The following is a 27,875-nucleotide window of genomic DNA, read 5'->3' on the forward strand; positions in this document are numbered from 1 at the left end:
ACTTTTAAAATGCTAGCTAAACATATTTTAAATGTATCTGTGTGTTGCTTTTATATTTACACACTGAGCTCAGAATTTGTCTTCATTAAAAGAGTTAAAAATACCTCAAACCAGAGCCGCATTTCTTGGCTGCTTGCACTGCTGGAGAGAGAAATCTTGGTTGACCACTAAGATTAGGATATGTCACTTGTACTCCTTGTGACCTCTTCCTGTTAGGGTCAGACTTGTGTCACCAATTTGCCATTTATACAGTTTGAGGAATTTCAGGTGTTGGATCCAGCCTTCTGTGTTGTTACTACTATAACTCATAAGATCACTTATGAGGGAACCTGGCAGATCAGCTTCAGGGTGGTTAACTTGTCTTGCTTTTGAGTGCAACAATCCAGATTTACATGCTTCTACTACTTGATAATTGCATAAGAACTGCAGGGTTAAAAAAATTAAACTTTTAAAAAGATATTTTAATATAGCTTTACAGTTTGTATTTATGGAAATAAATCTGTACATCATCTTCCAAACTGGAAGAGTTTGCTTTGTATGATTTTATTATGTATTTTATTTTAAGTAATCAAACAATGGACTATCCACAATTAAAATTACATACTGAAGTAATTTTACTTTCTGTAAATGATTCCTGTCATTCTACCTGTTTCTTCCTTATTTCCATCCAGAGTTTTTCTTGAGGTAATGATACCCTTGTGTTCCTTACCAACCAGTAACCTTTGAGCATTTCTAGCTCCAGGTGTTTTGAAGCATTTAACTGTTTTTGGTCACACCATCTACAGCTGTTTCACAGTTTTTCCTGATATTTAACCTTTGCTTAGATGAGTATTTGAATACAATGCAATTTGAATACAATTAGATTTTTATTACCTCCATATATTTTCATGTGAATTAAACACTCTTAATCTTCTTATAAGTCATGTTCCATTTTCAATCAGAAAATGACATCATCCCCTGTCTTAAAAGATGCTGGTTTACAGCTGAATGCCAGCTTTGCAGTGGATTACTGCATGCTGGAATGGGAATGTGAAACAATACGTAGCCAGGTGCTGCAGGTTATTCTTTCTCCTTCAGGAAAAAAGGAACTTACTTTTCTTCATTTTTGCTTACCCAGGTATATGTCACCGGTAGCAGAGTATAAAAATTACAAAAGAACTCTTTACCACCTTGTGGGAGGGCTAGCTGCTGCCTGCTTTCCTAGCAAAAGAGGCATTCTGGGTCTGGCATCCTGATTTGCATACACAGCTGGAACAGCAGCTCCTTGGCTACCTCCTGCTTTTCCAAGAGTCATATCTTGTTACATTTGGACCCTTTTCATGCATTTCTCCTTGTCTGTGCTGACATTTATGAGATGAGTGTAGGTGTCATTCCCAAATCACGTGTGCCTAGCTTTAATTTTAATAGTTCCACATTCAAAGCATTGAAGACTGTGATTTGTGGTGATGTCTTGGAGGATTGTTTATGTATTGCACAGCAGTAGGTTTCATGCTTTTGTTGGCTGTGCAAAAAAACCTTTTGGCTTTTCTGTCAGCTATGTATAGACAAATGTAAGAGCCATGTGTTCTTTCCTTCTGAGTCTGTGACTCAGTATCTGGGGTTTTTCCTTGTATGTGTTGTGTTTGTAAATTGAAGTGAGAAAAATGATAGTCCCAATAGGAAGAGCAAGTCCATCCAAATATATTCCCTTTCTGGAAAGGACATCGCATTTTTACTTCCCCCTACTCTGTCCTGAATGAATTGCCAGAAATATGAAATCACCCTTCCCACCCGCAGTATGTTCCTTTGACAAAAGCTCCCAGGAAGGGATGAAGTAGGTCTGTTTTTAATCAGGAGTCAGGACAGCTGAGAGAAATCCATTTTCTCAGGGTTTTTTCTGTGAGTGAGGAGGATAAAGGCAGTGTCCTACACAATGTTTTGCTGCAATGAATGACACTGAGATTTCTAGATAGGAAAAGAAGACACTTATATAGATTTTCTTTCTCATTCTCTATCCTTTATGTTGAGGATTCTGAGATAGCAAAGGATTCTTTCAGAGACCACTCTGTGTTCCACTCTTCTATCAGATGCCCCCAGTTTTTCTTCATTACTTTTCTTCAGTAAAGGGCAGAGGATACACAAATCTTCAAGGCAGAAGGGAGTTCAAATTAGGGAGGAGATACACTGGTCTCCTTCAAAAATGTTTGAGGTCTGTACCTGATGTAGGTACAGAAGGATAAGTGTTCATTTTCACAGAAGATGCTTTTTCTACTCTGCATTTTTATGCCAAGTTACAGATATGTTTTCAAAGAGACATATTGAAGGAAAAGGTTAATACTTACATTTCCAAGAAAGCTGAGCTATAGGGTGCTGCCTTTGAGGGCTGAGGACAATGAAGAAGTGTGGGAGGTGAGAGTTGGTATCGTGTATGTGAACAGAGTATGTGATTACAGAAATAACTTTCCTTACACTCCTTACACTAAAAACTTACACTAAAAAGTACTATATGACACCTCATATGTAACAGCAAGAGGTATTTTTCACAATTGTCCCTGAGGTTTTTTTTGTGAAATGGCACATATGCTTTGGTGAAAGGGAAATTTTAAATTGGAGATCTAGAAAATTATTCTTAAACGTTCAGGTAGTCTTTTGATTTAAATCTTAATTATCTTCATTTTAATGGAAGACTGTCATTGGTTTTGTTCTACAAATTAGTTATCAGAATGTTCGTAGAAATAAAACATCCTGATTTCCTTCATATTCCCATGATGAACCAGCACATGCTGATCTACAGCTGCTATTTTGTCCACTAATATGAAATCCCTGTCCCTGCTTGCTTGCTGGTAGATTTTCAGAAGTTCAGTGAGCACTGCAAATCGCCTGAAGAGTGGAAAATTCCCCTGTCACACAGATGCCCTTATCAGCAGCAACCAGATGGAGCTCTGAGCAGGCACATTATCAATGTTAAATTGCCTTTTCTGAGTAGAGAGGATTAAAGCATTCCTTCAGAAATGGATGGCATAAGCTGCAAACTTAGGGATAGGAATATTCAGAAATGTTGCTATTTTAAAAACATAGGAAAATATCTTAACAAACACTGCATATCAAAATGTATTATTCTTTCAAGTTGATGAAGCTGAAATTCTTGAAAATAATTTGTTTTGAATAAAAATCCTCTAGTTTCTTCTTAAATGGTGGGGGAGGGGTGTTCTTAGCTAGGATATGTTATGTGCCTAAAATTCTAGAATAGATTTTAATATGGATTCAGTCACATTATATCAAACCTAAAATTGTTTCATTTCTCATTAAAGGACAAAATATGTTTAGAAAGAGATTTGCAGTTTGGATTGAATTAGCAAAACAACACTTCAGAATAATAGAATAATATTTCTTTATTCTAATTCTTAAAATGTATGTTGACTTACTAAAACAGGCTCTCAAGAGACTATAACATAAATTGTTAGCTCCAAATCTTGAGAGTAAAAGATGTAGCACTGAAATATCCAATTCCAAAATTAAACAAAACTATCAAATTTGGCCTAAACAATTGGTGCCTAACTATCAGATTACAGTAATACTGAGAAACAAAGCATCAGTGAGGCATGCAGAGATTCAGTGACACAGCTACTGGTTCATACTAATGAGCTGCAGTGAATAGCATTTCATTCAGAATTAACCTCCAAGGCTTTTATTAACTAACTTATCTATAAAGGGCAGTGCTTTAATTATAATTTAGACTGTATTCATATTTAGTTGATGCCATATCCATTGTACTCTCTGATTGTCTGAAGTGAAACAAAAGCTTTGCCAATGGAGAGAATGCTTTTTAGATATATATGAGTGAGTGAAAGTTAGCCAATCTGTATATTGTCTTTCCAGATTTGCACATAAGTTCCCTTAAAATGCTGTGTGTGCATACAGAAGAAATACACAGAATTAACACTTTTTAATTTTTCTCTCACAACTCAATATAGTACTGTGTTGATATAGTATTTAAAGCATTATATATGACAATATGTTAATAAAGTGTGTTTTGTTCTGAGCTGTGTTTTGGCAGTATTTCACACTGAAGATTAGTTCACAGTATTATTTTATTTAGTGTATGCTGGGAGTTTGTCATGATTCATTTGTGTCTGTAGAAGCTTGAATAATGTTGTTCCATTCAATACTGTTATGTTTTTCTTACAGAACAAACTTGGAACTTGAGCTGGTCCACCGAGGAGGAAATTTGTGTTCAGGAGGTGCAAGCACAGCTGGGAAAAGATCATGTTTAAGTAAGTTCCATGTTATTAAATGCAGTATAAATTATTAGAATATTGACTAAAGATTTCTGGTTTTTTCTGGTATTTTCTAAATTACATCAACTTTTTCCTTCTAAAACCAATTTTTTTCTGCCATAAGGAGTCTTTGATTTTTTTCTTTCTGTTAGAGAAATCTGAAAAATAATTTGCACAAATTCTTCATTAGAGCTGTTCATGTCTTGTGAGTACAATTATCTAGAAATCTATTGTCATACTATGCATGTAATATTTTTTAACAAGCTTGCATTTTTGTGAGTAACACTAGTAGTATATTAAGGGTGAAGCAGGAAAGCTTTGTTTCACCCTGGTTGTTGCTAGCAATAGGAAAGAAGTTTGTTTTCTGAATGCTAATATAGCTCATGACTTGGTGTCATACTTAGAAATATGCAGCTACAACATCTCATGTCTTTAATTTATCTAGTTCTTCCACAAAGTATTTTAAATTTTCTTTCATAGAAACTATCAAATTTTATTGTTCTGAAATCTTTAGTTATTGTCAAATAAACCAATTTCTTGCTGCCAGAAGTGTTTTTTTTCTTAAAAGAAAATATTTTAGTCTTTTATTGGAATATTAACAGTTACAAGTGGACATTTTCTTTTGTCAAGAAAAACTGGAAAGCCTGCCAGAATACTGCTACTGCTACTAATGCTTATTTAAGTCAAACTTATGTAGCAATAGCAGCAGATTTCATAGGAAAAAAGAAAGCTTAGGCCCATCCCTGTCTTTTGGTACACAATTTCCGGGGGATGCTTTCCTCATCCTTTGAGGTGAAAAGCCACCCAAGAAATCTCACCAGGTTGTCACTATGCTGTCCACATTCCCTCTAGGACAAAAGTCTTCTGTTACTGCCCAACTAATTCCATTTGTATGTTGTTAATTTAAAAAGTAAATTAAATTAACAATGTACTGCACATTGTCCTTCCCCACCATCATTATCCCCCTTTCTCAGCCGACCAAAGTACCTGAAAAGTGCACGTGTTAAAAGAACGTCTCTAGATCACTGTGTGCAAATTTACTCAGCCAGGGCTCTGCAGATACCACTCTGTAGTAGTCTTGGAACAACTGTGAAGTTTGGTGATTAGATATTGTGGGGAATGCAATATATTGTCCGAGGTGAGCTGTTACAGCAGCAAACATCAGGGAAGATGGTGGGAACAAAGAGGTCAAGAGCTGTTTAAGTAGATTGCACCATGAGGGCAGCTACTCTTGGGAAGTAAAATTAAGAATGATTAATGTAGCTCTTAGTATTGCTGACCAAGTGTTTGTCAGAAGAATGGTGAAGAAAATTTGCCTGCAAAATTGCCATTTTAAGGCTTAAAGTTTTGTATGTGTGTGCAACAAAAAAAAATGCGTAGTATCCTATGATTTTTTACTTAAAAATCAAGTCCTATTTGAAGGAATATATTACAGTTTTAGAGTCTATGGCCTTGCAAATTCTCATGAGTTTAGGGAAAATTATGACATATAACAACTGTACAAGTCTTATTTCTCTGTTTTATAAAGTGTAACAGACCTCTTTGTCCTCATTGTTCCGTATTTACCAAACAGAGTCACAACACAGCATTAAGGCTGAATAATTGTGATTTTTCTGTACACTTTTTATATAAGGCCTTGAGCAACCTGGTCTAATGGAATATGGCAGGGTCTGGGGGATGGGGATTAGATGCTCTTTAAGGTCCATTCCAACCCTAAGCATTCTCTAATTCTGTGACCTCTCTTTAACTTACGTAGACGTAGATGTTTTTCTTTGCTATTTGTACTCTGGTAATCTTGCACTAGTTGATGAACAGTTCCACAACATTTTAAAGTTACATATTAATGAATTTATAATCTTCCTTTTTTTTAAACTTTGAAATAGTACTTTTCTTTCTGTCTGTCTAGTCTCTCACTCTCTCTTTTTTTTTTTTTTTTTTTTTTTCTTTTTCTTTTTTTTTTTCTTTTTTCTTTTTCCCCTTTGTGAGAAGGATAGGATTAGGGTTTTGGGTAAAGATTAAATATTTTATCCTCTTGTTCTCTGGGTTCAGTTTCTCTGTAAATGAGCTCCTTATCCTTATGCTTCCCACAAACAGCAGTCTGGCATTGCACCATCAACTGCATTAATTGGAAAGGACATTATTTACAACTGGACATCAAAAAATTATTTAAGAGTTGTTTAATTTCTTCTTAAGTAGGATATCTAGCACCTTTGTAACTTCTGGAATGGCTCTAAACATTGAGAAACAGTATTGCTTCATAGGAGTTGTTTTGGTTGGTTTGTTTTGGTTTTTTTTTTCTCATTCATTTGAAGCCTTTATGTTGATTGTAGTGTTAGTATCAGTTTTATCACTGCTTTTAGTGTTTTTATGAGCATAGAAACTCATTGTTTCTCTTCATGATTCTTCTGTATCAAATTTTTCAACCATGTTGAAAGTAATGGCTGTCTCCATTTTATCAATATGGACAGTGACAATTGGAGCCACTTAGTATTTCCTGTTAGGAGAAAAACCCAATTCTTTTAGGATTTTCAAGATGAGTTGCAGCTGTCTCTTTCCTATAATTGTTGATGTGGATATGGTTGCAAAGAGTCCTATGCAGCTCTCTGCAGACACTGAAAATAAAGATAATAAAACAATTTTTTAGGAATGCCTTGCTACAGCGGGTTTCTGTCATTGATTGGGCTTTTTGGTGTTGCAGGATTTGGTTTTTTGGATTTTTTGCTTGGTTTGGAGTTTTTTTCAGTTAGGAGCTGTCAGTCTGCAGACCCTTGGTGGCCATTTGTGCTAACTTGGAAAAAGCAGTTTTTGTCACCAGCAGATGATCTTAAGTATTTTTTAAAACTCTTGGTTTGCCACTAATATGTAGTGTGGGAGAAGCAAGGATAGGTACTGTTAGAATTCTGTTGCTAAAGTTGATGTCATACACTGGTGAGTTTGGTATAGAGGGTAATTAGCTGCTTCATCAGCAATTAAGACTTAGTGAAGATGTAAGAGATTTTGTAAAGACTATCCAGTCTTAATGCCTTAATAGGCTTTTGCTGACCTTCATGGTTTTTTACTGATTCAAGTCTACTGGATCAGTGATGAATGGGAAGATGTTGTCAGCAGGTCTTTGCAGCTGCTGTTGCTAAGTGGACTATGTAAATCTCTACCAGGAGAAAAATATTTCTCAATCTCCTTGTTGACAATCAAGTCCCATCTGGCTGTATCAACTGGTTTTAGTTATATAATCTTCATTCTTCTTGATAGTCCCAGGAAACTATGGGAGAAGAAAGGGGAAGAATCCCTAGTCTGGTAAGATCTTCACAGTTGAGACAAGGATGTTTTCAATTCCACCTGCAGTGAACTGCTGTGATGTTTTCACGTTGTAAATATGAATACTAATTTAGGGAATGTAAAAAGGGAAATCTGGATCAAGACAAAAAATTCCATGACAGCAGTATATGTCCTAAAATAAAGAGAGGGGGTATAAACGCATTATCTAGACTGTTGCAAGCAAGGCAAAGGCAGCTCATTCCTTTGTTTGTTTTCATTATGACAGCACATTGCTCTACATTGTGGAATTGGAGTGAATAACAGAAAACATCATCTGATTTGAACTCTGGTAATTTGAGAGTTTACTTTACCAGTCAAGAGACCAGAAAAAAACATGTAGGAAAAAAGTCAGCAAAACTTACACAGAAATTTGGGATCAGCTCGGCAAAGATCAAACCAAGATTACAAGACCAATACTTAAATCTGAACCCAACTTCCTGAATTGCTAATTTTTGTCAATAGAGCACAGCGTTTTTAGAATTTCTACCATTCATCTATCAAATTGTTGTCTTTTTATGTCTTGAATTTAGTCATCTTTTGTGCTGTGCATATCACACTAAAACTGAAAAGGGCTGTGAAACTGCCTTTGTGGACTTCTGCTTTTTGCATTGTAACACAGCAGAATATTTTTAAGAGCTTTGTCAACATTTGTAAAATGAGTCTGCTTTATTATTAAAAACAGTAAAGAATGCAGCTGCAAGTGCTGGTGCAATGTGGATATATAGACAAAATACCCATTATCTTTGGGGTTTGTGAGAAGAGCAGTATTACAATGCTTCCTCGATCAGCTTCAGTCTCAGTGCAAAGCCAGTGTCTTATCCATTGAGCTGCTCCTTTGAACGTACAGATTCCAATTGAGTTTATTGCTCCTCTCTCACAATTGATTAACTCCAAAAAGTAAATCTACCAAGAACAGCAGTGACAATAACAAAATAACAATAGTTATTTTCATTATTTTTAGAAATGGATTAAGGAACACTTATAGGACTGAAAGCTAGTTCTAACTGCTAATCCAGATGATTCTATGATGTGTTGTTTAAGCTTTACATGTATTTTGTGAAAACAAAGACATAAGCTGAGAGAGTTTGCCAGCAGTGCGTCAGTGTAGGCAATACTCGAGTCTACGATCATGTTTTAAAACAGTTGTAATCTTGCCCATTCAAATATCTAAATTTTAGAGCTCTCCCAAGCCCCTGATGACTTGCAGCAATGAGTCATATTGTGCATCCAAATTGTGTGATTCTTTATATTTATTCAAATTATCTGGATGCAGCCTGCCTCAAATATTACAATTATTAGAAGAGGAGAATCATATTCAATTTTTTTCAAATTTTGTTGCTGCTGTGCTTTCTGAAATTAATATTCTTCCTACAAAAATTGGTTAAGAATGAATCTTTTGGTGACTCAGAGCTTTTTCCTGCCTTTCCCCTTACCAAGGGTGGGTTCTCTTGGAGAGAATTGCCTGGAAGGATGGACTGAGGTTATGGCCTCCCTTCCCACTCTTCACTAGCCACGATTGATGTTTGTGGGCCATTCATGGTAATGTTTTGCTTGTACTTGTTTAAAAACGGTCCTTACATGTATTTTAAAGGTTCCAAGTATGGTATAAGTAAATGGGAGGACATTCTGTATTTTTATGCTTATGTTTTGGAATTATGCATTCCACAAATACGAGGCAGTCCACAAATTCTGCCAGTCCCTCAGGCATAAGGACATGCCGCAGCACCAAGCACTTGGTGCACACTCAAGTTGCCAGTTCTCGCTTCCCAGTGCTCTGGTGTTTCCCTTGGCTTTCTCCAGTAGTTCGTAGTCACAGTAAGTGGTGAGTAAAGCCATTGGAGTGAAGCAGAAAGGAAGCTCGGTGTGTGCCTCGGCCGGAGCTGTTGCGGGGCGGCGGGGCCGGGCTGAGAGGAGCCGCCCGCTCCTGCGGCCTCAATGGCGGCCCCGGCGTGCTGCCCGTGCCTTCCCGGGCTGCTGAGCGGCGCTTTCCTGGGCAGATCCCGGCATTCCCGCAATGTGTCCCCATTCCGTAAATGTTACACGTTCGGAGATTACTAATAAATTCTCCAGGGCTAGAATTTGATGCTTGCTTGCTTAATTTCATATTAGTAAAAGCTCTGGAGAGTAGCTGTTAGAGGAATAGGGGATGAATTAATTACCCTGAACAATTTTCAATTTTTTTTTTTTTTTTCATTTTGCGTAGTTGCCTGTTTCTGTTTAAAGCAAGGAATAGTTGAGGGAGAAAAAAGCCTTCATTTTAGTGAAAAGGCACGGATATTTTCATGGGTTTCATTCCAAATAAAACCATACTTGAGGGGTTTGGGTTTTTTTATTATTTTGATGGAATACAAGTATATTTTCAGATTTTATATTTTCAACTTTATCAGCAAAGCAGTGTTTTGCTAAGAATCTCTTGCCAGGGGAAAAGATGACTTATTTTGTCCTCATTGACTGTTTTTATTCAGAAAGCAGGTGGCAGCTATCAATTCCAATGCCATCCACAGCTCCAATTATTTTACAAACCCCAGGAGCTAATTACAGCCCTCAGGCTCTGGCAGTCAGCTGATTGCATCATGCGACTCTTTTGGCCATTGCGTACCTCTGAGTAATTGTCTATTTATGGAAAATAAATTAATAGCTGCTATTTCTACTTGAAAGAGAGGACCTGTAAGTGTGTAGGCTGAGCAAGTGGGTTTTAAAGAGATGTAGAGAGATTTAGAGAGAAGTATGCAAAGGGATCAATTGATAGGATATGGGGTGGAGAGGAAAGATGATGTCAGGATACTAAGGGAAAAAGTTAAAATGAAAGGGAGAAAGAAAGCAGGGTCCTAGAAAACTTAACAGGAGAAAAGCATGACAACAAATAGCAAGATATAGTGTGACAGGAAGAAAAAAGTAAGCAAAACTGTGAGAAATAATACTTTATTATTTCAGTATAAACCTTTGAAGATAAAAAAAGATTCATTGAAAAAGTGAAGTCTGAATCCCGAATAGTTCGTGATCTAGTTGGAGATATCCCTGCTCATTGCAGGACGCGTTGACTAGATGACCTTTAAAGGTCCCTTCCAAACCATTCTGTGCTCTTTATTGCGTGTACTTTTCTGAAAATGCTCTTTACCTAAGTGATGCTTGCCTTCTTGGGTGGCTTAATGGAAGGAAGGGTTAGATGTTGTCTTTGTGTGATCATATGACTCATAGATAAATATAAAATATGTGTTTTAATGTAAAATACTGCAGTAAATCATCATGAGTAATTATGCATCCTCTGTTTAAAAAATTCTACAAGTGTTTTGCAAATTATATTTTTGATAGAGTGGAACTACAGAGGTTTTGAAATTATGAGTATCAGCAAATTCTGCCTGCAGGTGGTACAGACAAATCTGTGACATTATAAAGACTGTTGCTGTGTTAGTGTCATTGATCTGTAATCAGGCTTTTGTTGGTTTCAGGATTGTTTTGTCCAGAAGTTACCTACAAAATAACCATATGAAGGCAGAAAGAATAATAAACCTTTTAAAGATGAAGAATCAAAGTGATCCTGCTGTAGGCCAGGACTTGTAGCAATTTTAGATTAAATTTCAAATATGTGGTGCACAGAACTTAACAGTGAGAGAGAGGATTGGAAGCCAAAAGTAAATAAATTAAAAGTGTATCAGTCTCTGTTAAGAGTAATTGTTTAAGAAATCACTGCTTCTAGCATAAACTGGAGAGGGAAGTGTAGTGAGCACAGAACCTTGGCAATGTAACAGCATATGAAACAGGATTTTTTAAAAGGGCCTGTAATTAAGAACATGGAGCACCAAAACAACTGAGATCTGGTCAAAGCTTTCTAAACAGCCTTTCTCTGAAACATTTTTCTGTATATCTGCATGTGTTCACTGTCTTCTATTGAAATCTTACTTTTCTTCAAATCCTTTTTAAAAAAATAAATGAATCCTTAATAAAAATATTTGGAATGACGTGACAGGCTTCTCAGAATCTCATAAAATACACGATGGCAATTTAATGTAAAACAGTTCCTATCACTGTATGTAATACTGAGCAATCTGTCTTCTTCCCCTTTCAGATCAGCTGTTTCACGTGCTGGCCATGCACATGCGCCTCTACAGTATAGACTCTGCTTACAATCCCTGGAGGAAACTGACCCAGCCCTCGCAGGAGACAAACTCAGAGCAAGTATTTCATTTACCCTGTAGCAGTTTTGCCTGGTGAAAGAAACATCCTTACAGAGGGACTTTGGGTAACTTTGTCTTAATTTAAAATCTCTGTGAGGTATGCTGGTGGAGACTTAACATCTAAAAATTGTATGTATGAATTTGTAAAATATATTTTCAGATTTCTTTTACATAAAAATCTGACCAGTTTTGGGCTAAAGTTTAAATGCATCTCTTGCAGGCTTAAGCACATGCAAATTAAATAGTATTGGGTAAGTAAATAGGGCGCTGCTGTTCTTGATATGGATGCTCAACAAAATTTACATTGAGATAAGCTGGTAGCTTATGGAAAGTTGAATAATGATTAATACCTGTAAATAGGTCTAATATATGTGAGAAATAATTATATTTTAGGCTTAAAATTTTCATCAAGCTTATTATTTTTAAGCAAGTTACTGATCTGGGTTTGCCTTTAAAAGATGAACTTTACATACCCAGCTGTACAAGGCTTAGCAATATAATAAATTAAACCATGTACTTTTTTCTGCAAGGACTCATCTCCTTACTTGACTTAAGACCCATCACTTTTCAGATTCTACCTTGATGACGAGGAGAAAGGTTTCTTGCCTAAAACCAGATTATGATTTTTCCTCATAAGAGGAAAACAGTATATATTTTTTCTCTTAGCACCTTAAGCATCTTCCTCATCCTAAGCTCTGCATTTTGTAGCTTGCAGTTATGTCAGAAGACTGTCCTTTTAGTGCCTCTCCAGCTGTGTGTTTGTCAGTGCTTCTGGGAACCTGAGGTGGAAAGCATCATGCAATTTCAAAAACTGATCTAGAATTGTGATGCCACAATCCTAACTGCAAAGTGGGGAAGACTATTAAAACAATTGTTCTCATTTCTAGTTTATGATTCTATTTTTCTCTTGGACCCAGGCTTCTTTTTGCAATGAACATTAGGTTACTGGAGTAATTAAACTATATTAAGAGAGTAATTTATAAACTACTAGCAGAAGAAAGTATCAGGCATTTTATAACCTGAAAACCTGTTCAGCATACATTCAGACAATGCTTTGAGGGTCTATTTTCATGTGATTCTGATTGAGCCCTGACCTAGATTGAGCAGTGGGATGATGTTAATAAATTTGGTGTATGGTTGGCTGAGTTATGTGCAGCAGAATTAAGATCATGTGGCCACTATGGCTGTGGGACAGATCATGCACTTCTCATTTTGGCATTTGAGGAGCTTGCTGGCTTTGGAAGCAGCTGTTTGTTAATAGAGGGGGCCTGCAGAGCTGATGGAATTCACCATGCCTTGGTCATGTCAAGGCTAAAGTGCAGCATGTTAGATTTCACTGGCAATATTTTGAATCATTTAATGTTACTGCAGGTCTGTAATGCCTTGCTTTGCAGAAGGGTTTGCATGCTGGGAATGCATTTGAGCAGTTCTTGTGTCTTCTGCACTGGTTTTCAATATTTCATGGTAGACTTGATGATACTGGTTTGGCACAAAGTCCTAAATGGTTTGTAGGAAGCTACAACTGAAATAGCATCCATTTTGCCATGAAATAATTTACTGGTGAGAGGCACAGATGCTTTTGAGCTGGAAGATTTTTGCTCACTCTTGGAATGTTTTTCCTTCCTTAGTCTGCAGGCACCAGAACACTACAAAGGAGGCAATTTGAGCACATGTTTTTCATGTATAAATTGGAGCATAAAATGAGTATCTGTAATTATACTGCAGAAATTTGAAGTGGTAGTTTGACTTGAAGATGGCATTCATAGGATTGGTGTGGATGATCTGATTGCACACTTCTTAGAGTCACACATTCTTCTGAGATACAGAATAGCAGATTTTTTCAGGTACAGGGAAGAGTACTCAGAGCAGTTAGAAGGTGACACACTGCTGAAAACTGAAAAATCTTAAGAGGATGGTGGAGAAATAATCATTGCAGATTTTAGATGTGAATGGCATTCTGCTGCTTTGAAGTTAACCAAATCACCTAAAGCATCAGCCTGACCTGCACATGAGACTTCAAGCAAAGACTTATAGAAAAAAATGTCAGTGAGAGAAAAAGTTCTATATTTTCTGACTGTATTACTGTGATTCCAAACAATTTAACTTTAGGGAAGTCACAGAAGAAAAATATCTTCAAACCAATATGCCATCTTTTTCTATTTAGTTTTCACTTTAAATTATTATTTGATTTGAAAGCAGTTTTCCAGAGAAGCCAGTTTAATCTTCATTTATTTAAAATGATAATTTTTAAAATGGAAAGAAAAAAAAAACCCCACTCACAAGCAAAAATCTGTGGAAAACAAGTCCCATTACATTGTATTCTCATTTAATTGTAGCTATTTTCTTTAAATATACATAAATATTAACAAATAGAACTACCCGGATGTAGAACCCACAATTTTTATCTCAGTTTTCTACAACTCAGCTGTCATTCTTCATAAATAATGCCTTAGATTTCCTGTGTCTGGGAGGACTGATAAAAGTACCTTGTAAAGAGTCTCTCAGAATTCCTTCACTTCCCAAAACCACCAGTTTTGTCCAGTGTCTTCTACAATTTTATTTAGATCTCCTTGAAGCTGAAAATGGCAACTGAAAGGAAAGATAGGGAGAAGCTCATGCAGCCACAGACAGGTTAAGTAGAAATAAGGAAATCTTGAGCAAGAAGATAGACTATCAAAAAGGGCCTAAATAATGTGAGCTGTTTGGAAGATAAAGGGGAAAAAGAAGAAGCTGAGTCTGGTGAACTGTGAATGGTTTAGTAGATTATTTCTCCTGTGCAGTTTATGTTGCAAAATTCAATGTATGCTTGGTCCCACAGGCTGTACTTAAGCAAATTGTTCTTCTGGGGCAGATCTGGTTTCAATAGTGATCAAATAAACAATTATTGTGGTGCAAAGGGGGAATAATAGCTTCTGGCAGGGGGCAGGCAAGGAGCAGCTGGAGGCAATAATTACTAAACCCAGATGTGAATTTAATGGACTAGTCCAAACAGGCACCGTTTCAGGAACAACAAACATGAGATGAAAGGATATGCATGTTTTTTAAAATTTAAATCTCTATGAAGGCTGAAATTTTTTTGTCTATTTTGACAGAATATATCAGCAAGGAGTAGATTGATAAAACATTAAGGATCTTTGCAGTAGAAGCACTTGGAGGGAGGAACTGCATGATAAACTGAAATGCTGGGTTATTTTTTCTGCAGTGTTTCACTGATGTTTCATTCTAAGCTAGATCACTTCAGAGACTGTTTGTGGTGCCATACTGGGGCAACAAACTGCAACTCAGGGATAGGACTGAGCAGCTGTGTGTAGGAACCTCTTAAATCACATCTCCATCACAGAAACTGTTGTGAAACGGGGAAAAAGCCCACAGTTTTTGTGAAGATACCCTGAGACAGAGAGAGTAGGAATGGTGGGATAGCAGGGTTTGGTTAAGGTTTATGTGAGTGGGGGTCTATACATACACATGCTGCAGCAGGACTTATGTGCACTGTTCCATACAACAGAAATCCTGCGTGGAACAGCTGCCTCTCAGGACAGATGGTGCAGGACATAGGTGTTCACAGTAGGGCCAGCTTTGGAGTATTTGCTCTTGGCTGTTTCTTCCTTCCCCTGCACTATAGCTCACCATCATCTTTGGCTGTGCTGATGGAACTTAGGCAGGCTGCATGAACACAGTCAAGCAACAAATCCATGTTTTAAAAAGCTTGAATTGAATGAGTTTGGGAGCGGGTGCCGAGGGACTGCTGGGGGCAGCGTGGTAAAAGAAGAGAACGGGAGATGCCCGGTGTTAGTACTGTCAGTGAATGTATAATGAGAAACTGACCTGCTGGAAAATCTGCTGTGACACAGCGAAGAGCAAATATGAAATTGTGATTATATCCTAAGGTGCAGCCAGAATAAATAGAAAGATTCTACTTTCTTGCAGTGAATATCAGAAGCTGTGTATTAGTTTGACCTCTCTGCCATCTGAGATTTGTTTGCTTTGCTTCTTATCCTGCAAATTGTGGAGAAAATACAAGTTTGCCCTAGTTCATGAAGCCTTAGTTTAGGTGTACCTATATCCCCGTGTCTCAAATTTTCTTGTCAGACAGTTCAAAGAGGTGTGAGGCTCAGAGCTTTGACTTTACCTACTGAATTTCTACCTTTATAATTAGCCAAAAACTTTTAAGTGTCTCTGGTTGAGAGAAGAGGGAATGGGGAGCGTGAACCACCATCAGCAAAATGCTGCTTATTTCAGAGTACAACAGAATTTCCCATTTCTCTGTATCCATTCCCAAAGAAGTGACTCCTGCATAACTGCTCTCCAGGAGGAGGGTGCAGAATACAGAGGCAGTTTCTCAGCTGTCAGGTGATAGGCAGCCCTGGTTTTGGCACAGAGAGGTGCAGCCCAGTTACCTTGGGCTGGAGGAGAGGTCATTTCCATAGGGAAAGCTATGGAAATGACCATAGCTGTGCATTATTCATTTTAGGACATGGATAGTTTATTTTACCACCAACTCCCTTTTAAAAATTGCTTCGGCATACAGCTGTTACACATTTGAATCATATTGTATCACTTTGGTCCTATTTGCTGTTGTACTTGCTTTCTTTTTTTATTAAGTGCTTCTGTGGCACAAGTTTTTGTAGTCAGATTTATCAAGCTTGCATATATGCATTAGGGATTAACAGAATGGACAATTTCCACAAAACACATTTCTAAACACATTTTGTAATTTCAGTTCCATTTTCATAATGAAGTTTCTGAGGTTCTTAACAAATGACAGAGCAATTTTTAAGTGATTCATGTGCTGCAGTACTTGATGTAAGCAAAAGCAGCTTATCTAAACCCCTGACATTTAATGTAGCTTTGCTTCTCAATTCTTATGAACTGAATGAATTAGGAAAGTAATTCAGTTGGTCCTGCACATGCAAATGAGTTGCTTTAGGAGTGATGTTGATGCCAATCAATTTTGGTGTTCTGTTGATGTGTATATATAGATATATATGTATATAATAATTTGGACAGAACTGGTATTTGACCTAGTTGTTACATAACTATTAAACAATATTGATACCTCTGTCGGAAAGAAGTGTTCAGCTAAATGTGACCAGAGGGAGTCAGATTTTTTTAATGTTATACCAAATTAAATTTTTCCCAAGAATTAAAGATGAGAAGTAATTTAAGGGATGTCCATGGTTTTAAAGTCATTACACAATGAGGGTTATTTTAAAATTCAGTGTTGTAGATCACAGGGTAGAACTAGCTGTAGGTAAAAGTAAATTAGACGTAGTGAGATGAGTATCTTCGTGGCCAGTATAATTTTGAAAATGAAGCTTGGCAGTGTGATACAAATTTTTGCCGCTCTAGTCTTCTTTAGAATTCAATATACTGATTTTTAGAATATTTGGGTTTTGTTTAGGAGGCTTACATACACACACACATATATATATATACATGTATATATATGTATATTGCAGTGCTTTGAAACAATAATTTTATTAAATGATTGATTATAGCAAAAGGGTTATAGATGGTGTTTATTCTGTAGCTGTCTGGGTTCATTAATTCAAAAGGACCAGTTAGACCATGTTTTCCCTCCCTTCATTTTACAAGATCAGTCAGCCATGTTACCATAAGCATTCTTTTAATCCCCCTCTTGTATGACTGCTTCTGAGTGTTAAAATTCATATCACAGATGACTCCTGGAAGTGCCCTCTGTAGAGAGATGCCTGAGTTTTCAGGAAATCACTAATTATGTAGTCTTTTTTCCAAAGCAGGATCATGTTTATGGGCCTCGGAGATGATGAAGTGGTTGAATCCCCAAAGCTGTTAGAGGACACTGAAGATCTCACACATGCATCCACAAACCACCAGTGGGCAGCCTTCTGCAGGCCATGGAGTGCAGGGGCTCAGTTGGTGCCTCTGCAGCCCTGCTGGCCATTGGCAGAGGACTGCTCTGTGTGGGAGAGTCAGGGTCAGACCAGGAGTTCCCACCTGGCTCCTGCAGTGCAGATCAGCAGCACCCCTGCTTGCCAAGGGCAGTAAGAACACAGCCAGCTCTTTGCACCTGTGTGTGTTGCAGAAGGGAAAGGCTCATGGGGAGGGTGTGTATCATATTTTATCTCAAGCTGCTCCTGCTTGAGATCTCCATCACACCCCATATCAGTTAAAACTGGGAAGAATGATTTTATTTTTTTTTTTGCCATTTGACCTGAAGAATACTGTTGGTTGGGATTTTTTTGAATATTGCTACACAAAGCTAGAAACTATCCTATCTGCAAGCATTTTTTACTTTTTAGTGTAGGAAAACAAGATGATGTTACATCAGTAAATCTGGATAGTTGGACAGTTTGTACTGTGCTGATTTGCTTCCTTCTAGACATCCAGGGAGTTTAATAAAGACTGTGTGTAAGATTGTATAATCCCACCTGTCATGGCTGCTTGAGCCTTCATTTCTTTACATGAAGGAAAGCAGTAGCTTTTCTAAGGTCTCTGTTTTCCAATAGGAGCATTCCCTGTAACTTCAAATGTATTATGAGGATTCCTTATTGTTACAGCCTGGTTACAGGTATATGTGTGAAATGCCATGCTTTGGAAACCAGTTCAAGTGTTTGAATATTCCTTGACTCATTACATAGACATAATGAGTTCAGGCAGTTTTCAGTGTTTTAAAACATTTCAACACAATCACATGCCCAAATGGTAATTTCCTCGTGAGTTATTATATGAGTAACATTACATTTTTTAATTGAGATCCATTCTAAAATTGAGATCAGCTAGCAAATTGTCAGGTATTAGGCTTCTGTAAGCTTGATATCAAATGTATTACTATTTCAAATAAATACAAAATAAAATAAGAACATGGGTTTATAGTATCAGGAGTGATTTTCTTTTGGTTTTATTTCCAGGCTGGTAAGTGAAGAACTGCCAGAAGTTCCTGTGCTTTACAGAGATGTCTCATCCCTTTTGCTTATCCAGATTTTAACCATGCCTCAGCCATTGCACAGAGGTATGTTACAAAAATATGTATATTTAAATTATTATGTAGATGAGGCTGCTTTCATGATGGTTTGCAGGATGGTAAATCATAGCTGATCTACTGTGTATTCTAAAATAATGTTTCTGCCTTATCTACAAAAGGTGGCATTGAACAGAAGTTTTTGTTCTGAGTTGACAGGTTTATCTGTGTTCCCTGTCTTTTTACCTTATCAGTAAACTATTCATTAAAGATACAAGAGCTGAGCAGAAACTATTAAGTATTTCTGCTGAAAGAAAAGTGTCCTTTGTTTGACCTTCATCTTTTGCTTAGAGGGACAGCTCAATACTTCAAGTTGAACTGAATGCCTGAGGGCTAAAAATTTGAAAGATTGTAATTTAATTTGAATTTCAGAGTTTAAGTTGCAGCAGTTTTATATAAGAGTTCATGTATGTAGATAATAATTGCTGTAATGCAGTGATTTCAATAGAGACAGCATACAGTGTAATTATGAATAAATATTAAAGAGATTAAAAAATTAAAAATTTCATTACTAAAATCAGAACTGTCTTAAAACCTAAGTTTCTTTTTCTATGTAAAAGGACCAGCTGAACCTGGTTCCTCTTGCTAATAGGTAATGTATGTTCCAGAATAGGGGTTCAGACCCTCTGGTCTCTGGCTTGTTTATTTGTAATTGTACCTTTATTTGAAAATGAGGACAAACAAAGCAAATATCACTTCTCTGTTTCATATCTCCCATGGGATCTGTGTGGCAGTTTTGATATCTGCTGAGTTGTGGTAGTTTTTGAATAGGTAAATTTAGGAATTGTTCTGCTCTTGATGCTTACATCTTAGTAGAAACTGTTTCCCCATAAGAGGTGTTCAGTCCTTGGTATTGAATGTTTAAATTCAACTAAAGTGACTCTGTATGTATCCATTAACATTGTGGGTTTGTTTTTTCTATTCAATACACTTAAAATCATAGAATCATTTAGGTAGGAAAAGACCTTTATCATCATATCCAATTGTTAAGTGCATGCTTATGGATTAAGTATATCCAAAAGATTATTAGAATATGAAAATACTAAAAGAATAAAATGTTTTGCATAGGAAGACTATTGTCAAAAATGTCCTTCTTTTTAACAACAATTTAACTGAAATTAACTGTATTGGAAGGACTCAATCAAACTAGTATAAAAGCAGCAAATAAAAGTTTAATGAGACTAACATCTGAAATTCAGGGAAGGAAGTGTTGAAGATAAAGTACAAACCAGTGGTGTCTTTGTAGTCAATATCCAAGCATTGAATACCACCATTTAAGAAAGTATATTTTATCCTACAGAAGACAACATTCAATTATAGCAAGGCATTCTGTGCAGGGTTCTGTGAAGTGCCTCACATCAGCAGCATGTGCTGTCTTTGCTTTTAGGTTTACTGTAGGTTGCAGTTGAGACGGAAATGGCAAGTGGCAGATAGAAAATAAATGTGTCTCTTTCAAATCTGTGAACCATTAAATTGGAAATAAATTGCCTTTTATCTTCCTAATTTTTATTTCATCAAAATGGTTAAGCAGAATGAAAAGAAAGTCTTTCATAATTCTTTGTTTGGAGGTGTGGAGCGGTGTTCACAAAAATAAGCCATAACAAATTTGTTTAGTACTTTTACAATGGGTTTGTAGGTCACAAAGTCAAATTCAATATCATTAATTCTTTGTAGAGGGCGGAGGTATAACTAAGGTAAAGTGGCTTGTGAAATGTCCCATGCTAAGCACAAGGTCAGCAATAGGGGTGAACAAAATCTCTGTTTGACCCTACTGCTTCCTGAGTTGTCTGTGCTGCCTTGCCCTTGCCATGCAGGAGCCGTGGACTTGGCTGTGCACTGGGATACACACAGGAGGCTGATGCCTGAGTGTGTTGACAGATATTTCCAGTTAATTCCTTTAACAATAGACTTGAGTAAGTTGCATTGTGTCCTTAATCAAATATGACATTGTTTTTCAAATGTGTACTCAAAAGCCTTTTTGTTTACACAATGTGTTTTTTAAAAGTAGAGAGCACTCTTTAAGGAGGACTCAAAATCTCATCTCTTGCCCTTCAGATGGCAATTGCATTAACTTCCCTATTAACTGTTAATTTTAAATTCAGACTGGGAATTGCATTAGCTTCCCTATTAACTGTTGGATGGGTGTTGGTATCTTTTTCAATCTGACATAGATTAAAGCAATAAAAATGTCATTACTGTTTAGCCTCTTCATTCAGAAGCGAAAATTGATCTGAACCTATCAGAAAGAAAGGAGACTGCTACAGAAAAAACTTAGTGGTGGAGGTCAGAGCATTTACAAGCATTAACCAATTTGCAGAGACGGGAATGAGACTGATATGTGTCCCTCTGTGTAGTGCAGCAGGCAAAATAAACACTGTGAAACCTCTTTATTATTTTGAGTTTCACACTAGGACATGGGCAGAACTTTTAAAGGCTTCACATACTTAGAATTTTATTTGAAATTTTTGAAATTGTACAGGGCTAAATGCATAATAATCCACATAGGAGTTTTCTGGTTCAGTTCTGTGGCAGTTGTTGTACAGAGGATGGAGTGTTCATGGTGTTGTGAACTGGGACTCCATACAAAACAAAGATTTTGCTTCCAGCTCCTTTCTTACAGAAATAGCAAATGATGGTGTGTGTACAGAAATAGAGAGAGTGGCTTGGTGGTTATCAAAACCTAAATCTGTCTTTGTAAATTGAATTCAATACCCCCCTCTCCCCCACCAGTTCTTTCTGCAGCACAGTTTTTGGATGCTGGAGTCATTCAATTGAAGTTGGATATTGTTTCTTGTTACCATCAATTGCAAAAAGTTTTATTTTATCACCACCTGACTTGGGACCCTGTGTACAGATTTCTAGGAGTACAGAGTGTAGCTTCTGGTGATTTCAGTTTCTGCATTGCACTGGGTGTAAGGAGCAGCATGCTGCAAACACTAACACTTATAAAAATCATTGGATAAGGATGTTGACTAAATATATAGTAAAGATGTAATCAACTTGATTACTATCCAGTTTCAGTGTGGAAGCTGAAATATTTATCTGTATCTTGGAACTTTAATATACCTTTCATGGATTATCTGAAGTTCAGTGCTATCTCCCTTTGTTCTGAAGTTGTTTTCAAAGAAGCATTCATGCTTTTGATCAAGAAGAATATTTTTCAAAGGTTATTTATACAAAGATCTCCTTCTAAATTTAGTAAAAAAGGCCCTATGTCCTCAATTTTGCATCTGGTTCTCTTTGTGAATTCCTTGTGTCATAGGGTATACCATTTAATTTGATATGGAAAATAAAATATTTATATTGTTGGTAATATGCTTATTTATCTGCGCATTTCTTGCACTAATGTTAAAATTAGAGTTCTAGAAGTGTTTCCTATTTAAACTTAGTTTTTAAGAGTGTTGGTTGATGCATATAATGGGATGAGATGCTTTGAAATTATTTGGTTCCAAAAAGTTTTAAAAATAGGAACATAAGTGCATTTCTCAGTATGATTCAAAAATAAGTACAAAAGTTCTGGATTAGCCTGTTTTGGTTAGATTGGCCTAGCTATAGTGATAATGCTGTCAGACTATCAGATTAGGGGCAGGAGTCCTAAATGCATTTCAGTGCAGAACTTTGCTCAGTGGCTTACTTCACATAATTGCAAGCTTTAGAATTATTAAATTGAAAAGATGATGTAGCAAAAGCACAGCCTGCCTCAGGGGACAGCAGGAAAACAGCACAAGCCCCCACAAGCACACTGCAGGAAGTCAAATAAATTTGCTCTTTGCAGTAGACAAGAATGCAACAGCTTCAGCCTTACAGGTACCTACAGCTGCCAAATATATGGCATTTAAAGAGGTAATATAGTAATGAAGTGATAATTGATGCAGTGACTGATGTTTCAGTATGTTTCCCATGGGCTGTTTCTATGACTATAAAAAAGTCTTGGTGCTCATTATACAACAGGTGGCCTCTGATCTGCTCCTGAGATATTTTCCTAAGGGGGAAAAAAAAAAAAGATGACGTTTGGGCAGAATTCAGGACTTCTTAAGGGTGACCTAGATGTGGGAGTGTGCAGTTTTTGTCCAATTCAGGATTCTCCAAAAATGTAATTCATAGTAATTTATGAGTCACATACATGTAAGTAAATACAAGAGAATTCATTTCATTGAAACATAATGTGGAATAGACACATTTCTGGTGAATTGAACAATTTGTATTAAGCGAGGGAGAGTGGGGACAAAGAGTAATTCTATTTAGCAAAAATCAGATTTTTTGAAATCTGCAAAGACACCCAGTATTGAGCACTGCAATCAGCTGTGCAGAGCTACAAGATGGAGCAGGCTGTGGCAGGCTGGAGCCTGTTGACAGCAGTGTGCCTCTGCCGCTCTGCATGCAGGGGGTTTCCTTCATGCTTTCAGTGTGACATTGGTTTGTATTGCTTGTATCTCCTGTTGAGGGGCTAGAGCTCAGTACCTGAGTTAGTTCAGTTCTAGCTGTGATTACAAACTCTTAACTCGGGCCAAAGAGGCAATTTTTACACTTCCCTGAATGTGTGTGGTTTCATCTCATAGATTTCAGTCCCAGAAAATGTCCTGCAAGCTTGCCTGCTGTTATTCCTCAGGGGTAGAATTGCTAAGAAAATGGAGGTTTCAGCAGAGATAAAAAATATGGCCTCAAGATCTAGTGGATCTGGTAAATCCTCCTCTTGGGGAGATGTGAAGAGGAAGGATCATTGTAATGCTGCCTGCTCTAGAAGGGGGGGATAAAGTAAAGCTCCATTCATTGTCATGTTTAACACAAGCTCCATAGGAATATAATACAGAAAGGTGAATTTTAAATTACGTAATAAGAAATTATGTTAAGATGCTTAAATTGTGCTTATAGTTGATACTCACATAAGCTTATACTCAGGGACATCAAAAAGTTTCAAAATCCATGTCTGCATTGATTTGTAAACACTTGTTACATAGACAAACAATTGTTATTTCGCAAATCTAATTATGTTCTCAAGTCTTAGCTGTGTATATTGTATAATCTAGTAGTGGGGTTTGATATTAGATCCAGGAAAGGAGAAGCAAGGTGTTTCATTTTCCTGGCCTCCTCATTTTCACATACAAAACTCATTTAAATCCTTTGGGAAGAAAGAATGAATTTAACCCAGTTTTTGTGAGGTGCTTATGTAAATTGTTTTGCTTGACTTCAAAGCCTGAGACGACTTCTTAAACCCCTCATTTTTGTCTACATTTTTTTAGATATATATTAGTTATGTTTATGCTTAAGGAGTGGTGTAAGTGATGATAGAAACTTCTTTGATCTGCCTAGATTTAAAAACAAACTAGATAATTTGGGACTGGAAATGGAGCCTAAAGTAAAAAGATAAAAAAGGACTGCTTCAGTATCTTCATTTCAGTCAATGATCTTTTTTTTCCTGTTTCCATTTTAGAAAGTCTTATTTTGCTTCTGTTGCTAGCCTCCCCCAAAAAAATCCAAAACCTTTCTCCTGCAGCCTAGCTGTAGGAAATAATAGCCCTTTAAATATTAAAAAAATAATCATAAAGATCTTTGAAGATCCAGTAAATGCCAGTCTGCCTTCTCCCTACCTTCTGTATGCATGTGAGGTCCAGTAAATAGGTACTCAAGAGTGTTTTGCAGCAAGTGTTTTATGGTGGGATCCATATCTGGAAGGGAAGGGTTAGCAAGTGATATGCTAGATGTTCTTGTGGTAATTTTTTTTAAAATTTAATTCTTCCAATATTTGTATGAGTGTCACCCCTGATGGGAGGCAGAAGAGATGGTAGCCTATGCATTTGCTTACATCTACAGTAATCAGTGGCTTAACTTATGTAACCTTTGGACAAAATATAATCTTGTATTATCACCAGGCCACTAGGATGAAGTCACTGCTAACCAGGATTAAGATGAAAATAAGGAGCAGTGGAAAATTACTTGCCCTGTACTTGTTCTGTTCACTATGGCTGCCAAGTCATTTCTGAAAGCCAGTAAATATATGTTGTTTTGTATGTTTTGAAGGGCTGTTCTTTGTGTAGCACTTGCTTTTCATTTCAGAATTATGATTTCCATAACTGGAGACTCTGTAATCATTATATTTGCTAAAAAGATCAAATGTTTAAAAATTACTATTCTTTGTTTTACAGAACACTTCACCTGCATTATAAAAGTGCTGTTCACTTTATTGTATACTCAAGCCTTGGCAGCACTTTCTGTTAAATGCAGTGCTGAAGATAGGATGGCATGGAAAGAGTCAGGAGCTCTCAAAAAGGTTGGTTAGTTTATTAAAACATTTATGAAATTCTGCTTAAGTATTTCTAGTATGAATGTAATAGATACTTCTGGTTTGCATGTAATAATTTGCTTCTGTTTCAAAATCCAGTAATTTGCTTTGTAATTTCTGCAGGTTTTTGTACACGATGAGACTTAAAAGTTTCACAATTGGTGTCTCTATAGTTTCAGTCTCTGCATTGTTGCAGTGATTGTAATCAGTAAATGCAGCTTTTCTTCCTGTGAAATTGAAGTTATCCTATATAAACCATGGGCATTGATCTGATGCATTTCCCTACAGGAAAAGCAGGCAGCCTTGTTGGAGGAAAAACCCTCTTGACTTTTGCAGCTTGCTTGTGCTATTTGTGGCTAGCTATACAAATTTCTCTCACTATGTGGTCGAGAGTGCTCATGTGATGAAGAGACAGAGAAGGAAATTTGCCACCATTGTTTCCTTGACTTTTGGTAGTATTTACAAGTAAAGTGACAGTGCATCTTTCTATTTCAGTTCAGCTGATTGAATGCCAGTTGCCACCCAAGACAAAGTTCTCTGCACTAGCACCAGCATTCATTTAATCCTTCAGTTAACATTTTGCTCCACAGATTGCTTTTCCCAGAAGGTCAGAAGAATGCCAATGTCAGACCAAAGGAAAGGATACAAATGTTGGGACCAGGAGAAGAAATGGGTATTACCCCTTTATGAACAGCTGGGCCTTAGATGTAAAATGAAGTAAAGACTGAGAAGCATGACCTGCCTTTTCACATGTAACTTAAATTTGTCATAGTGGTCAGTCTGAATTCCAAGGTCTTAGGGACAAATTATCTGCTGGCTTGCTACTATGAGAATTTTTTTTTACATTTGGATCACTGGACAGTACTTCATTTTGTTAGGTCCCTATGCAGCCCTTCTTTCAATATAATATCATTGTCTTAGAAATACAATGACATTTGCTTAAGGTTTTTGCTAATGATGGGTTTTTTTTTTTTCATTGTTTACTTAAGTGATTCTCAAGTGATACATAATTTTGCAGTTTACAGCACTCAGGATTGTGTGATCACACCAGTGATAATCACACAGCTCCCCATTCCTCTCTCCCAGCCCTTTGGCTGCCCTTCTCTTCTTCAGCCATCCCTCATCCTCATGCATCACAAGGGAAGCTGGTTTTTAATTTAGAAACCTGAGTTCTTTCCTTAAAGTTTCTTTAAGCCCTGGTGGTTAAAAACATATGGTTCAGGTTGCTTTTTCTTCTCTGCTGGTAATATTGACATTTTAATCCTGGCATGACTACACAGATGACACCCCACTAAACTTTTGTCTATGGATAATGCCAAGTGAATCTATTACAGTTTGGTATTCCAGACTTAAAGCATGGGCTGAACACTTTGCTTTATATTTATGTTAAATGCTGAAACAACATGAAGAGTTTAATTTCTCAGCACGGCTGAGAGATGGATATTGTACTTTTGAAACCAAATTCACCCTCATTATCTTTGCCAGGCATGTTACAGTGTCATAGGAAGCACATGGTAAATGCCTGTGGAGTAAACTTCCAGGAATAACATAGGTTATTCCTATGGTTGGCTTTAGCTGCTGGATTAAGTGGGTGCTGCCTTCTGGTTCTTTGGCTATAAGCATAAACAGTAAGTGTGTGGTCCCAGTATGAAAGGTGAAGACCCCATCTAAAATGGAGAGTGAAAGTTGATGTCAAAATGCACTAAAGAAACCAACTGATGAATTACATACATCACTATGTACTGAAGTATTTGGTTTCTTTAAAGAATCACAGTAATGTTCCACTCCCTTGTTTGTTGTGTTGAGAATATACTAATGGAACTCAGAATTCATATCCAGTCATCTTTTTCCAGGGTAGAATTCATTCTGACTTAGAAAAATACTCAAGAGAATACTGCCTTCTATTTCTTAAAGCTTTCTGTGTTGCTTTTAAATATAATTGCTATGACACAAAGCTAAGTGGCTATTTATTCTTTACACTAAATATATTTTCCATCTGTAGTAGACATTGTTCATTCCAAATGCAACTTTGTACTTTCTGATAGATTAATTTTAACTTAAAATACATAGCAAGTGTTTGTCATTCATTCTGGTTGGTATGTTTTCAAAAACTACTTTTAAAAAAAATCTTGTATTAGAATTAAAATTCTATTGGAACGAGATGTATCTGTGAAGTGATTCTTTCTGGTTTTACAGTAAACATTTATGTTCTCACAGAGAAAATGTGAAATGCAAATCTTATGCAACAGCTTTCATAAAGCACTCAGTTTAGAACATATGTAATTCAAGTAGCAATTCACATTTCACTCTTGAGCTAAATGCAGTCCCTTTCTGTAAAATTATATATTTGTTTTTAAATTTTTTTTAAGCATTGTGTATCTCTGTAGGTCAAAATTCACATTGATCAAAAGGAAATATTCTTTGTTGCTGTTGCTATTACAGAAACATTTTCTCCTTTTTATAACCAGTTCTTTTTGGATTTCTTCTCATTTGCAGAATACATCCAGTGGAGAAAAATCTTGGGAAGTATTGCTGGGTCATGTCATTAGTGAACTGTCTAAGGGGAAGATATATGAAGAAGAAGAGACTGAAGAATTACCAGTGGTACTGGCAAATTTCTGGAAAATTTAGCCAGCATGTCCCCTTGAAGTTGTTTTGCCTCGTTGTTATAAAGATTTTTCTCTGATCTTGCTAAAGACTTGCAATACAGCTCTTTATTTTCTAGATCAAAGCATAACTCTTGGGGACAGTTTGCCTTTGCAAATGCCTCTGCTTCTTTTAATAATATCAGATGTGGTCAGTGCCACATTGAGAGTTATTGACAAATACTTCTTATAATTACAGGTTTT

General features: G+C 36.7%; 1 protein-coding gene across 5 annotated transcripts in view; it reads left to right on the forward strand.

Moving 5' to 3' along the window:
- Positions 1–27,875, forward strand: part of UBR3 (ubiquitin protein ligase E3 component n-recognin 3) — a 98,138-nt gene that overhangs the window by 62,615 nt on the left and 7,648 nt on the right. For 4 of the 5 annotated variants that reach the window (XM_063162082.1, XM_063162083.1, XM_063162084.1 and 1 more), the window contains 5 exons: positions 4,168–4,253; positions 11,638–11,743; positions 18,637–18,737; positions 24,890–25,014; positions 27,523–27,630. In XM_063162082.1, the coding sequence (XP_063018152.1) occupies positions 4,168–4,253; positions 11,638–11,743; positions 18,637–18,737; positions 24,890–25,014; positions 27,523–27,630 (526 nt within the window). Of the gene's footprint in view, positions 1–4,167; positions 4,254–11,637; positions 11,812–18,636; positions 18,738–24,889; positions 25,015–27,522; positions 27,631–27,875 lie in introns of those variants that run through there. The other variant, XM_063162086.1, reaches the window with a different exon arrangement.

This window comes from Melospiza melodia, chromosome 8, assembly GCF_035770615.1.
Source record: "Melospiza melodia melodia isolate bMelMel2 chromosome 8, bMelMel2.pri, whole genome shotgun sequence".
Lineage (NCBI taxonomy): Eukaryota > Metazoa > Chordata > Aves > Passeriformes > Passerellidae > Melospiza > Melospiza melodia.